The 14,037-nt window shown below is 50.9% G+C and overlaps 1 protein-coding gene across 9 annotated transcripts in view; it reads right to left on the bottom strand.

Moving 5' to 3' along the window:
* Window positions 1-9,777: 9,777 nt before the first annotated feature.
* STARD8 (StAR related lipid transfer domain containing 8) overlaps window positions 9,778-14,037 on the bottom strand; it is an 82,993-nt gene continuing 78,733 nt past the window's right edge. For all 9 annotated transcript variants that reach the window (XM_025466075.3, XM_025466074.3, XM_035712010.2 and 6 more), the window contains 6 exons: window positions 13,800-14,010; window positions 13,400-13,514; window positions 12,929-13,153; window positions 11,704-11,921; window positions 11,421-11,597; window positions 9,778-11,269 (listed from right to left, as the gene is read on the bottom strand). In XM_025466075.3, coding sequence (XP_025321860.1) covers window positions 11,152-11,269; window positions 11,421-11,597; window positions 11,704-11,921; window positions 12,929-13,153; window positions 13,400-13,514; window positions 13,800-14,010 — 1,064 coding nt within the window. In that variant the 3' untranslated portion in view covers window positions 9,778-11,151. The remainder of the gene's footprint in view (window positions 11,270-11,420; window positions 11,598-11,703; window positions 11,922-12,928; window positions 13,154-13,399; window positions 13,515-13,799; window positions 14,011-14,037) is intronic.

Raw genomic sequence — 14,037 nt, 5'->3', positions numbered from 1 at the left:
CTTTGTTGTGGAGCCTGTCCTATGTCCTGAGCAGCAGTATCCTTAGCCTTTACACGGCATTTGGCATGCCACTACCACATTTTTCCCCACTGTCCCCCAGTTGTGACAGAAAAAAAAAAACCACAAACATTTCCAGGCATTGTCAAATGTCCCTTGGGAAGAAAAATTGCTTTTAGTTGAGAACCATTGGGTTAGGCTGAAGGCAACTATTTTGGCTCTGCCTCCCTTTCCTGGGAAGGCTGTGGTGTGGCTATGAACTAGACGAGCTCCAAAGCTCACCATACCTCTATGAGGCTCTCTTCATGCCTGGCCCCTTGCCTGCCTGGCACTAAAACCCAGAACACCAAACTCCAGGAGCCAATTCTTGTGAGCTAGGCTTGAGCACTTCATCCATACAAGTTGGGAGGACTTGGAAGTAGATGGAGATGAGAGCTGGTAGGGTGGGAAGAGGACAGTGGCTAGGGGTGGACACAGGGACTTGCCAGTATATTAATAGTGAAATGACATTTGTTTGCAAGGCCAAGCCCTAGGGCAATGTGCTGCTTTCCTTTTAGAGCCTAGCTGAGTCTTTTTAAGACCTTTTTAAGACCTTACCTGTCCTGCTCACCATGGCTGAACATCATAACTCTTAACTTCTCTTTCCAGGAGTCTTAGAAACAGCTTTCTCCTTGGGTTTCCTGCTTCTCCTTCTAACCTCACCCCACTATGCTGCCAGGTTTATCTTCCTTAAGCAGAGTTTTCATCATACTCCTCTCCTGCTCAAAAACCTTCAATGGCTCCCCATGGCCTAGGCCCTAGGGAATTCAATTCAAAGTCTCCCTCTGGGGAGCCTCTTCTCCAGACTCATCCCCCTTCTCTCCCTGCCTCCACTGCACTTACATGCCAACTCAATACCCCAAGTTCACTAGGTGGGCCCTGTGGTCTCCCAGCTGCCAAGGCTAGCTCACATTCTTCTCTCCTCCATGGTATCTCCTCCTCCCATCCTCCCAAAATCACTCTAATCTTCTAGCTTCTTTCAAATGCTACTGCCTTCTCTAAACCTCTGCCCCTTGGCACATCTCCCATGTTTCCTCTCACATCCTAGCATTCTCTTAGTCTCAGCTTCCATGGCCTATAAAATGGGTCTCTAAGCCTTCAGCACATGGGCCTGCTGTGGAACTGAGATCAAAGTAACCTTTGTAGCATGAAGGTGTTTGACAGTGCTCTCCTGTTACCCCTCATCATGCCATCCCCAGTGACCTGAGACCTCAGCTAGTGGTTCCCCTTATTTAATGATGCTACTGTACTGTGCATTATCCTCCAGCTCCCCATCTTGTGGGAGGGATGGGGTGTTCAAATCCTTCTCCTTCCAGGAGGCTGGGTCTCTCATCCTCGGAGTAGGAAGTAAGTTTGCCACTCAGGTGTAAATAATCAAATATACTACCAGGAGCAGACCTGACCTGGGAGGGGGCAGGTGGTGGGAGAAATATGGTGCTTGGGGCTCAGGCCCATTTATGTTCCTCCCACCTGTCCCTGTGAGCTGGCCTCCAAAAAGGAACTCAGCCCTGCTGTTTGCCAGACAATTCTTGTAAATCCCCAAACTCTGATTCAACCTCCAGCTCTCACGGGAGTCATTTTAGACAACCTCTGTCTCTAAGTAAGATGCTGCCAGATAAGTAGTACTTTAGTGACCCACAGAATGAGGAAATGCTCCTTACCATCCAACTCCAGTCTCTCCAGTTATTCCCTTAGACCAGTATACTTCCTCTCTTTCCTCCATGGACAAGGAAACCATTTGTCACCCTTTGGGTGAAGAATGTCTTGGTCATGTGTTGCTTCTTCTCTGGCTGAGCTCCACTTTCAGCCTTCTCACTCGCCAGGCTTATCCCATGGGGCCTGACCACAGCCTTTCTTTGGTCTTTGGAGTCTGACTGCCCAAGCTTCAAATTCAGGCTCCCTCACTTGCCAGCCCTGTGACCTCAGGTAGGTCCCTTCATCTCTTAGGGTTGCAGTTGTTCTCAACCATGAAATGGGGCTATTAATCATAGGATTGTTGTGAAAAGTGAATGAGCTAATGCACATAAAGTGCTCAACACTGCCTGGCATCATAATTGCACACTACGCATTAGGGGAGGAAAGGCATAGTAAACTGTGTAAGTGGCGCTTGGCATACAGTAGGCACTGAATAAATGTTAGCAACTGTTATGCTGATATCCCCCCTGAAGATCTTTTGGCAGGAATCAAGTTTACTTTACTGGAGGTAGTAAGGATACTGACCTGGCCCCCCAGACAAGTGAAACCACGAGAAAAAGGAATCCTGCCTCGCTCATTCTCCCCATCCACCTCACTGACTAATCTTTTTCCACTCACCCAACACTGAGTCACACAGACCCAATGTGTTCAAATCTAGCTCCGGTCCTAACTAGCCGAGTATAACGTTGCGGAAGTATCTTCCTTCACCTCTCTTGGCCTTCGTTTTTGCACCTCTAAAATGGGGATCAAAATTATACCTACCGGGCAGCCCCGGTGGCAGCGCAGCGGCTTGGCGCCGCCTGCAGCCCGGGGTGTGATCCTGGAGACCCGGGATGGACTCCCACGTTGGGGTCCCTGCGTGGAACCTGCTTCTCCCTCTGCCTCTCTCTCTCTCTCTCTGTCGCTCTCTCTCTCTCTCTCTCTATGAATAAATAAAAAAATCTTAAAATTATACCTACCTTCAGGGTTTTGTGAGTAGCTAATGAGAAAAGAGGAATGCGACCTGTGTCAACCACACTGGTTGGTTTTTATTTCTGTGGTTCTTCCTCCTTTGCTATAGGCTCTGGGCCCCGCCTCCCTTCTTAGCTCCCTGCCCCCTTACCCCCATCTCACTCACCCTCCTCCCACCTCCTCTTTCTTTTCTCCTCATAAAGCTGTCACAGGCCAGGACATGTTCATTTAACTTTGCACTTGTTCATGCTGGCATTTGTTTGTGACCTGGACAATGTGTCTTCCACAGACAGGAGGTTGCTCCATGGACAAGCTAGAACCACTGATTCAGCTGCTGATTCAGAGGAGAGAAAGTTGGGAACCCCCAGGGTTGTGCCTCCTAGTCATGAGCCCTGGGCTATGTTGCTCTCATTTGGCAACAAAGAATTTGTCCAAGGCCATTAGAAGCCAGTTAGAGACCCTCACAGAAATCTGTGTGCCTCCCTGGACAAGGAAACATACCTGGATGGGGTTAGCAAATGAATTCAGGGGCACCTGATGGCTCAGTGGTTGAGCATCTGCCTTTGGCTCAGATCCTGATCCTGGGGTCACAGGATCAAGTCCTGCATTGGGCTCCCTGCAGGGAGCCTGCTTCTTCTCCCTCGCCTATGTCTCTGCCTCTCTATGTCTCTCATGAAAAAAGAAAGAGAAAATGAGTAGAGCTGTCTACCCTCCAACAAGGTAGGCAGGAGGTGAAGTGTAGAGACAGGTATCCAGCTGCCCGGGCCCAAGTGCCTTTCTCCCACTGAGCAGCAATGTTTTAACTTTAATACAGTCTCTGTGGTGCCCTCTGCCAGGGCCAACTTGTCATTAGGCATATTAGGCCCAGCATCTAGGGCCCATGAAAATGTTTTAATCTTAATTTAACATCAGAAGAAAAAAGGAGTATAATAACATGAAATATAATCAATAGTGCAGCCCAAATAATATTTTAAAATATCATTGTAAATATTGTTTATAAAGGAAGGGCCAATGAAAGTCCAGCTGCAGCCTTGGTCTCTGCTCAATCCCAGGCCTTTCCCATCAATTGAGGCACCATTGACTTATCTTAGAGGTGCAGCAGCAGTCCAAGGCCACCACCCTAAGGGCCCTCTGGAGCACTGCTGGAATCCAGGAGGCAGGACAGGGCAAAGCAGGCCATTTCCCAGCAGGCAGTGAGGTTGGGCTGGGGCAGATGAAGGCAGCCTCTACATAACTGTTCATCCTACCATCTCTGGCCCTCTTCCCTCTCTCCTGGCCTGACTGCTTTTCTACCAGTGCTCCTCAAACACACTTCCTCCTTTGTCCAACAGCTCTCATACGTACCACTCCCAGTTCACTTCTCACTGTTCCCCTCCCCCCACACATACTGAAACCAGCAGTGGAAGGTAGGGGTGTCCTCTCCTTTTGTACTGGGCTCCAGTAGAAAGAAGACAGGCTTAGCGGTCTGGCCAAAAGCCCCCATTCAGTCCCTTACTTGCCATGTACTCTGGGGCAATTCACCTTTTTTCTCAGACTCTGAAATCTCTGTCTAGAAGAAGGGGGAGTGCTAACATCTCACAGGAGACTTTTGAGGTTCCTGTAGGGGGAAATGCATGTCATGGTGCCTGCTATACAGTAGACCATTCAATATCCATGTGTTCCATCTTAGGCAGTAGAAGGGTTGGATGCAGTTCTCACCCACTCTACGAGGCTCCTTTGGGTTCCAGTGCACCCACCCTCCCACTCCCTGCCTCATGCTCTCTCATGTCTCCCTGCTGCCACACACAAATATGTACCTGCATTCAGCACACACTCCCTGAGACCCTGTGCAGGGGACACTGTAGTTATAGAGATGACTCTCACTTGCTCCCTGTCCTTGATGCCTAGGCAAAGAGACGGCCTTGTCTATTTGAGGTTAGTTTTAGTTTTGTGGAACAAAAAGTGCTTTTTGAGTGATCCACTCAAAAAAGGCTTCAGGAGCTCAGGGGGTGGGTTGGTTAGAAAAGGCTGGATGAAGCTGCCAGGCTGTGAACTGGTAGCGGAGATAAATGAGGGCAAGCCAGGCAGAGGGAACCTTGTAGAGAAAGGGCTTGGCGTAAACAAGCCAACAAAATAAATGGTGTCACGTGCTCTTTCCATGTGGCCTCTCTCAACACCCATTTTACAGCTGAGAAAGCTGAGGCTCAGAGAGCAAAGTGACTTGCTCAAGATCACACTGCTAAGAAGTGGCAGATCCAGGACTTGAACCCACCTTTGTGTGTCTCCAGATGCCCTCCACCAGTCCTTCCTGCATTTCCGGGCTGGTTGCTATAAAGGACTCAGAGGAGAACCTCACTAAGATCCTGATCCCAGGTGCTCCCACGCAAATGGGGGTCATGTGACTGGTACCCAGAGAACACTAAGAGGAGACAGAAGTAGAATGGAAGCATAGAGACAGATGCAAAGGGCAATGATAACTCAGAAGAGTCAAGAAACCTCACTGGAAACTTCAGGGACAGTTTCATGGTGGGGATATACCAGAGTTGGGTGGTGCCAGACTGATGAAGTTTGCAGGTAACAGCACTTTGTTATAATTAGACGACATTGCTAAGTAATCCACACATCTCTCCAAGCCTCATTTCATGTATGGGGAAGCCGGGCTCCCAGAAGGTTAAATAACTTGCGTACAGTCCCACAAACTAAGAAGGGGCAGAGCTGAGACTCAAGTCTGGGTCCTCTAAATCCAAGACAGTTCTGTGTCTGCTCATGGCACAGGTAACAAAAGGAGCCTGTCAGGCACCTGGCTGAGGACTGCAGATGGGAAGTGACAAGAAGAAATTTGGTGGACAAGCCAAGGCCACATAGTGGGGTCCCGAATGCCACAATCTGAGAAACCTAGGATGATACTTGACATTTGAATGATTCACCTGGTGCTAAGTATAGGTGGCAATGGATGAGAGAAGAGAGAGATGAGGTAAGTGCCTCTTCCTAATGGCTGGGTGAAAAGGCATGCAGTGTGAACAGGGTGCCTTAGACACTGGGCTAGATACAGGAAACACCATGGAGGAAGATCTGACAGCAGTCAGCTAGCTCCCCTTTAGTCCCACATGATCTAGGCCTCTACTTACCTCTCCCATGCCATATCCTTCTACCCTCCCCTTACTACCTGCATTCCAGCCACACTAAGCAGCTGCTCACCCCCAGAAAATGCCAACTTTGTCTCCACCCCAGGTGCTTTGCACCTGCGATTTCCTCTGCCCAGAACTCCTCCTCTTAGATCTCTGCGTGGCTGATTCCTTCTCCTCCCTCTAGTCTTGGCTCACATGTCACCTCCCCAGAGAGGACATCCTATTAAAGTAAGTGCTCAGTCACCACTGCCTTACCCTGCTTGATTGCCTTCATCACCCTTCTCATAGCTCAAGTTGGCTTGTGTGTGTGTTTATCATCTACCTCCCTCCACCCGTCCATCTACTAGGATGTGTGCTAAAGCCACATAGGAACCTTGTTGCTCTTGGTCACTGCTGTATTCTCTGTGCCTTGAGTCTGGCATATATGCCAGACATTCTGCAACTCCTTGTTGAATAGCAGAAAGTATGAGTGTTTGGATTGATGGATGGATGCCTATATGCATTGGTGATGAGAGAAGGTGAGAGGGAGGGAGGAGTTCTGGCTCATCTGGAGATCCAAGCCAGGAAGATAATGGTGCTAACCACCAGATAGAGCAGGTGACAGGGAGCAGACTCCATGTGGGAAGATGACGAGTTTGGGTGACATGCAGGTGGGGCCTCCAGGTAGAGAGGCCCACTCACAGTGGAAACTACTGACCTGAGCTCAAGGAAGCGATAGGGCTCTGGAAGTGCTAGGGGGCATCTGTCCAGAAGCATAAACTGGGACCATGGACATTGGTGAGGTCCCTGATGAGCAAGGTGAGGCAGGGAGAAGGAGAAGGAAGAACTTGGAGGAATGACCCAGGTTGAGGTGGGACACAGGGTGAAGAGAAGTGAAAGGGACAAGGAGAATGGGTCAAGAGTTGTGGCCAAAGAAGTGGGAAGAGCTCTCTCTCCCTGAGTGGAGGAGGGAGGGCTTCAAGACAGAAGATAAGGCAATGGAGCCAAATTCTCAGGGAGGAAGGGGAGTGAAAATCAATCAGCAGTTCATAGCAGTGATGTCACAGTGATGTCACAATCAGCCACATAGCAGTGATGTCCACAATAGCCAAACTGTAGCCAAACAATAGCCATTGTGTGCATATATATATATATATATATATGCACACAATGGAATATTACTCAGGCATCAGAAAGGATGAATACCCACCATTTGCTTCAACATGGATGGAACTGGAGGGTGTTCTGCTGAGTGAAATAAGTCAGTCGGACAAGGACAATCATCATATAATTTCACTAATACATGGAATATAAGAAATAGTGAAAGGGATTGTAAGGGGAAGGAGGGGAACTGAGTGGAAAAATTAGAGAGGAAGACAAACCATGAGAGACTCCTAACTCTAGGAAGTAAAGTATTGATGAAGGGGAGGTGGGTGGGTGGATGGGGTAACTGGGCACTAAGGAGGGCACTTGATGGGACGAGCACTGGGTGTTATACTATATGTTGGCAAATTGAATTTAAATAAAAAATAAAATATTTTAATTACCTTTCAGAAAAAAACTCTTAGGAAAAGAATTTTTTATATATCCAGCAAGAATGTACTTTTTCAGGGATCCCTGGGTGGCGCAGCGGTTTGGCGCCTGCCTTTGGCCCAGAGCGCGATCCTGGAGACCCGGGATCGAATCCCACGTCAGGCTCCCGGTGCATGGAGCCTGCTTCTCCCTCTGCCTGTGTCTCTGCCTCTCTCTCTCTCACTGTGTGCATATCATAAATAAAAAAAAAAAGAATGTACTTTTTCAGTAAATGATGAGCTGATAAAATATTAAAATAGAAACAAAACTCCATAGTGAGGGTACAAAAAGGTCCCTGGGGTGTTTTGAGTCTGATAAGGAGGTAGGTGTGTCCCGAATGGTGGCAGCTAAGGCTACAGGGGTCTGAGCCAAGGAGGTAGGTAGGGCCTTGGTGCCAAGCAGAACATAATGTGTATACCTGTGGAAGCCCGAGCCCTCCAAGCAGAGGCTCACTGGTAAGGGGGACGCAGGTAGGAGGCAGGGTAGGGGATACCACCATTTATTCATGTCCACCATGTGCTAGGCACTGTGCAGCCACATTCACAGCCATTGGCTCATTCAACCCTAATGACAACAATTGTAGTGTATAAATAAATCATTAGCCTTATCTTCTGTGAGGAAAAAGAAATTAGAAAGGTTAAATGTGTCACTTAAGATCACAGCCAGGAAATGGTGTACCCATCTGAACCTGGGTCTACCATCTACTCTCAGTCACTCTGGCAATAGGTCACCAGAGACTAAAAACAGACTAAAGCTCTGAGAGAGATTGTCCAATTTCCACATGAGATTCACTCACTGGTTTCTTTGAGGCACTGGGTCAGGAGAAAGCATAGGCAACAAGGTTGGGAATTTGGAGGTGAGAATTGTCTACCATCAGGGAACAGAAGAGATCAAGTCAGGGGAGGCCGAGGAATATGGCTAGAAATGGTCACAGGCAGTGCTTGCCATGTGTGTGGAACTGAGAGGCACCATCATTGTGACACCCACTCCCACACTTACAGGCCATGATGGTCCACCCATTGACTGCACAGTGGGCCAGGCAAAGAGGCAGCCGTGGGAGCTTTTGCTTTCTGGAGGGGAATGACACTAAGGTCCAGAGAAGCTCCCTTACTTGCCACTAACTCTCCCAGAATGCCAGAGATGGAGAACCACATTGGGTAGCTGGTCCTGGGCAAGAGTTTGGAGCTGAAGGTTTGTAGGAATTCTTTGTATCTTCTAAGAATTTCTCTCATACACAACTTTGTCTCTTAGCAACCATCACCTCGGTGGTTCTTTTGTGTCACCCATTGACAGCATACTCATCCCTATCCTCTGTGCCATCACCACAGCCTCCCTCCATGACCAGGTCAGGCAGTGCTTGTGCCAGAAGGTCCCCTGGCTGCCTGCCTCAAACTACTGGCTTGAGCTTCACACTGGTGTCCCTTAACACCGACACTGCCTGAGCCATCTCCCATCACCCATACGCACATGCGGGGTGCCTCCACTGTTATCCCAAAGGCAGAGGGCTACCAGGACTTATGCTCCATCTTGCTCCCTTCCAAGACTAACTGAGATCCCCAGGCAGCAGCAGTGAAGAAAGGCCATAGGTATGTAGGGACAGCTGAACCCAAAGAGAATGAAAGGTGATGGAGAAGTGGGACTTGACAGATAACCCTGCCCGGTCAGGCAGAGTGGGGCAGGCCAAACTGAGTGCTTACTGAGCCAGGCTTGTGCTGAGGTGTCACTGACCTGTCTGACCCACGAGGAGGCTCAGGTTCAGATAGAGGAAGAAACAGCAGGACTTGTTTGCTATACGCTACCCAATGGCACTCAATGGGTACACACATTGGATCCCAGAGCCTGTACTTCCTCTCTAGCTGCCCCCAGGAGCCTGGGAACTTTATGGCTACAGTAGTGTGGCAAAGAAAGCCTTTTCCTGTGGGGAAGTAAAGATGAAGGGGTCTTCCTAGCCCCCCTGGACTTTGCTGGCCACTGGAGCCAGATCAGGGGCTGTCGTCAGGCACTCTGACCTCTCTTGTGCTGGTTTATGGGGAAAACAGGGTCTCTAAACCTCTAGGGGCTGGGTTTCCACTCTTCATCCTTAAGTCTGGGCTGTGTGTAGTAGGTGAAGGAAGGAAAGCCTAGCCAGGGGCATCTCTCCCTAGGGCTACTGTCAGGATACCTGAGGTCATGCTTGTGGGCCACTCAGATTGGGGATTGGGGCCCCTGGCCAGATCAGGGAATCGGGGTGTGCAGCTTCTGTGCAGTCCAGCCTCCCCCACCCTCAAATCACCTCTCAAAGAGAAGGGCTGAGGCCTTCCCCATTCCTACTGTGGCCTCTCCCTGAACCCTACACCAGTAATGTTCACAATTTCTGCAGCTAACACTAAGCCCACATCATAACCTGCCCTCAGTTCCTAACCCATCATCCCAGTGAAGACAGTCACACAACCAGAGGGCATCTCTAGTAATGCTTTATTGTTCTGCTGAGGGGTCACATTGTTCCAGCTCTCCACCTCCCTCATTTTCAGTGCCCTGCACCCTTGGGCTTTCCAGACCCCTGCTTGCACCCACAGATTATAATATATTCATGATAGAATATGTGTGCTTATACAGATGTGCATATATATGTATCTATATATACAAATACATATATATATTCTGTCTGTACAGTATTTATAGGTACAAATAAAATAGGCTTAAAAATTACAGTATTGGCTGGGACCCATCCCATTCCATTTTATTGAGCTAAAAGAAAAATAAAGCACCAGTTGGCATTTGAATGTCATTCGGAATTCCACATAAGCCAAGATGACTGCTGGGTGGGATGGATCAGGTTTGGATCAAGCCCCAGCTGGCTGAGATGACACTAGGCCCCTCCATCTGGCTGGCTAGCTGCCTGAAACAGAGGTCAGGTTTCTGCTTGATGAAGGGGCTGTTATGTCAGCCTGTTAGCATAGGCAGGGAGAGCAGGAGAAGGGATGCCGACACAGGTATGTGTCTCTTTACTACCATCTGCTTTTGCTTGGCCTGTGAGGTGGGAGTGAGCCTGTTTGCTCTCCAGACATGAGTATGTGACCAAAGGGTGCACAGGACACCAGGGAGTGGCAGATAAAGTATGAGGCCCAAGTCAGGGAGACTGGTTAATTGGTCTCCTGAGACCTGAGAAAGGAGGCCCTCTCCCCCCTCTACCATATCACAAGCTGCCCCAAATACTCATGTTGCCTAGGTAGTGCCCGCTCTTTAAATCAGCCTCATAAAAATCAGCATTGTATTTACACAAAGAAAACAGCTCATGCTGGTTGCAGCTGACCTGTGCTCATCCTCCCTTGTCCAATTTCCCTGGAAAAGTCAGTTCAGGGCCAATACTAAGCCCCAAGGCAGGACCAGAGGCTCCTGCCAACCTCAAAGGGACCCTAGCACCAAAAAAGGATAGCTTGGCCTCTCCGAGTGGCAGAGAGCTGGAAGCACACGCTGCTCTCTCCCTCCTCCCTCCTGCAGGTGGAGGAGCTGGTGAGGCTTCAGACTGATGGTGCCTCGGTGGGCCTGGGGGGAAGTAGCAGTCTTCTTCTGAAAATGACTCCTCTCTCTTGGGAGGAGAGAACACAGGCTTATGGGTGGAGGTGGAGTAGAGATGGGCCACTGACATTTTCTTTTCCTCCCCTGGATGTGTGGAGGAGCTTCAGGAAGTAAAGGGGACAGACTGCTGGATCTGCAAGGGCCTGGCTCTGCCCCTGGAAGCAACATGTGGGGGATGCTCTCCTCTCTTCTCCCCCTTACTCTCTTGGCACCAAGGGGCCCAGGTGGTTTCACCCTGGCACCGAGCTGAGGCTCACAATTTTGTCTCAGGGCCAGCTGCCTGCAGGGTGGGGAAGGAGTCCCGGATCTTCGCCACTTCCATGGCACACAGGTGCCCAAAGACTTTGTTGTACCAGTCAGGAGAACGGCCCCTATGGAGGTAGAAGCAGGCAGGTATGAGCCATGGGTTCTTCTCTGGATCCCTTGCCAGGAGGAAGGAAGAAAAGACTTGCCCCAAGCCCCCAGGGATCAGTGGCACAGGACAGAGGTAGGGGGACTGCCCAGCCTAAGGGGGCCTGGTACCTGAGATCAGCACGGCAGATGTGAGTGAGCCGGGAGCGGCCCAGGCCACAAGGCTCCATGAGGTACTGGGAAGTGAGCATCATGGCCCGCACCCCTGATTCTGGCACAGGTTGCTCAGGATCCAGGGACTGGGAGACGAGCAGACAACCACCACGGGGCAGGTCAGAGCGCCACATCCTATTGGGTGGAGGGTACAACACACACATTCTGGTTCCTGGTGTCTGTTCCCAGTCCACCTCTCTGGCCCCCCAAGGATAGCAGGATGAGAGCTAGAACCCCTCACCGGAGCACCACGAAGTCACGGCAGGGATGGGGTGCCATGCTGTCGGTGACATAGTGGTACAGCTCCACACCTGGCATCAGGGCTTCCAACACCTGGGCCCGCAGCAGGTCCTCATCCCAGAGGGCCCTCTCCCGCAGAACACGGTGTAACACGACAGGTGGAGGGGCTGCCACCTCAGTGGACACCTTCCACACACGCAGGGGGTGCCCATCTGGTGCCTGAGAGCCATGAGAGTGGGGACAGGGGCCAGCCATCAGAGCCAGAGAACACCCACTGCACCGCTGTCCCCGCCCCAGTTCTAGCCTGCTTTCACTTCAGCCCCGACAAGGGAAGGCTGCAGGGGTACTGGGCTAACCCTAGCCAGGTCCAGACAGGCCATCCCTTTGCTCCCTGTCCTCTCCCTCCTCTCTGGATGTCTGCTTCTCCACCTAGTCAAAAGCACAAAGAGATGACGAGACACAAATTCTCTGGGGCCTATTAGGCTCTACCATGAAATGGATGCCATGCTTGGAATTTCTGAAAGTGAACAGGAAGAGAAGAGGGGGCCCATCATCAAGGAGCTCACCATCTAGCATTGGAAGCAGAACACGTGCACAGCAACCAAAGCTGCTACTTCACGAGTCTTTTGCACATACCAGGCACTTGTGCGAGCTTCTCATCCCAAGCCCGTAAAGGGAAGTTTTACTATGCCTTGCTTTATACAAGATCGGGCTTGTGGTGTTACTTGTAATTGGAATCCAAGAAAAAAGGTGGCTAAGGCCAAGAGAAGGATAGAGGAGTCACCTCCAGTTTGGGACATGACAGGAGGCTCTGAATGAAGGAGAGAGCATATCAAGTTGAGGCTTCCTGTAACTTGGGACATGCAACACTTCGGGCAGGTCAGTCTAGGTAGAAGGACAGCAGGGGCAGAGGCACACAGGTGGGGAGCTCAGCACCACTGTGGTGCAGAAAGGTACAGGAGGCTAGGCTCTACATACAGTGACCTGCCTACAGTGGGGCTCCAGTACAGAAATTCTGGCAGGCGATCCCCAACAACAGAGAGCCCCCATCTCATCTGGTTCTCAATTTCTTTAGGTACTTGCTCTGCTGGCTGACATCCTCCAAGATCAAGCTGAGGCACAGTGTGACTGGTAGGACAGCTCCTTCCCTGAGCATCCTTGACCTCCTGCCTGCACCCCTTGAACTCTTTCAGCTCCATGGCAGCCATAGGCGGTGTGCTACTTACCTTTCTACAAGCCAGCTCTGTGTGTTGGGGCCCCGGCATACTCATCCAACCCTTGAAACGCTCGGCAGCATCACGCAGCAGCTCCTGGACACTCTCTTCCATGTAGAGGCTCAGGCTAATGCCGGCTGCTTGGGCCTGCCGCAGCTCAGCCAAGGCTGGGCAGGGAGGGCTGAGCTCAGCTGCGTTGTAGGAGCCACACAGCTGTAGCACCATGTCCTGAGGGACCTGGGAGAGCACACACACAGACACTATGGCCATAAGGAGCAACAGGCAGTCAGGGGCCCACGGGATCTCTCAGGTCCATGTCAAGGGGTACAGAGGCCTAGCTACTGGCAGTGAGGTAAATGAGAAACCTTATAGGAAAAGAGTTGGAAATTAAGGGGGTATGTGCCAAGTGGGCCCTATCCCTGACTTGGGGGGACATAGCTCTGGCCTGAGGGTTTCCCTGGATCTGGGCCTAGAGTGACTCACTTGAAAAAGTTTCTTGCAGTCACTGATCATGTGTGATAGGCCCTGGGTGGCAGCCATGTTCTCACTCAGGTCCCTAGGGCCTGGCCGGCCAACCAGGCTGCGTTTGCTCCTGATCCTAGAGGGAAGAGCCGGGAGGTGATGACACATGGGCACAAGACAAGATGGATCACTGGCTGGCTTCTAGCACCACCCCCCCCCCCCCATCCCCATCACAAAAACCACCTGCTGCCCATTAGAAGGCCTTGCTTCAAAACATCCAACTGGTCCCAGGTCCCTGAAGAGTCAGGCTGACCCCTGGTGGGGACACCTGGGAACTGCAGGACCAGCCATCAAGGGTCCGCAGTCCAAGGGGAACCCAAACCCTCCCTGCCTGGCCTTGCCATATCCTGCCCTGTTTCACCTCGGAGAGGGGCTATCCTTCTTAGAGACGTTGAGATGGAAGATGGAAGGTGCCAGACACACAGCTAGGTTGCCAGCTGTCATCTGGTTTTCTTCAGCAGAGGCAATGTCACTTAGGAAATAGAGCAGAGTCTGTAGGACCTCTCGGTTCTCATCCGGGAGCAGCAAGGTGGCAGCCTGAGCTGCTGCCAACCACTGATCCTTGGGGAGGACTGTGAGGAAGGAATGGAAGAACGGCT

This window comes from Canis lupus, chromosome X (assembly GCF_003254725.2).
Source record: "Canis lupus dingo isolate Sandy chromosome X, ASM325472v2, whole genome shotgun sequence".
In the NCBI taxonomy this organism is placed as follows: Eukaryota; Metazoa; Chordata; class Mammalia; order Carnivora; family Canidae; genus Canis; species Canis lupus.
Note: the sequence above shows the minus strand (reverse complement) of the source record. Positions and strands in the feature narration are given on the sequence as shown.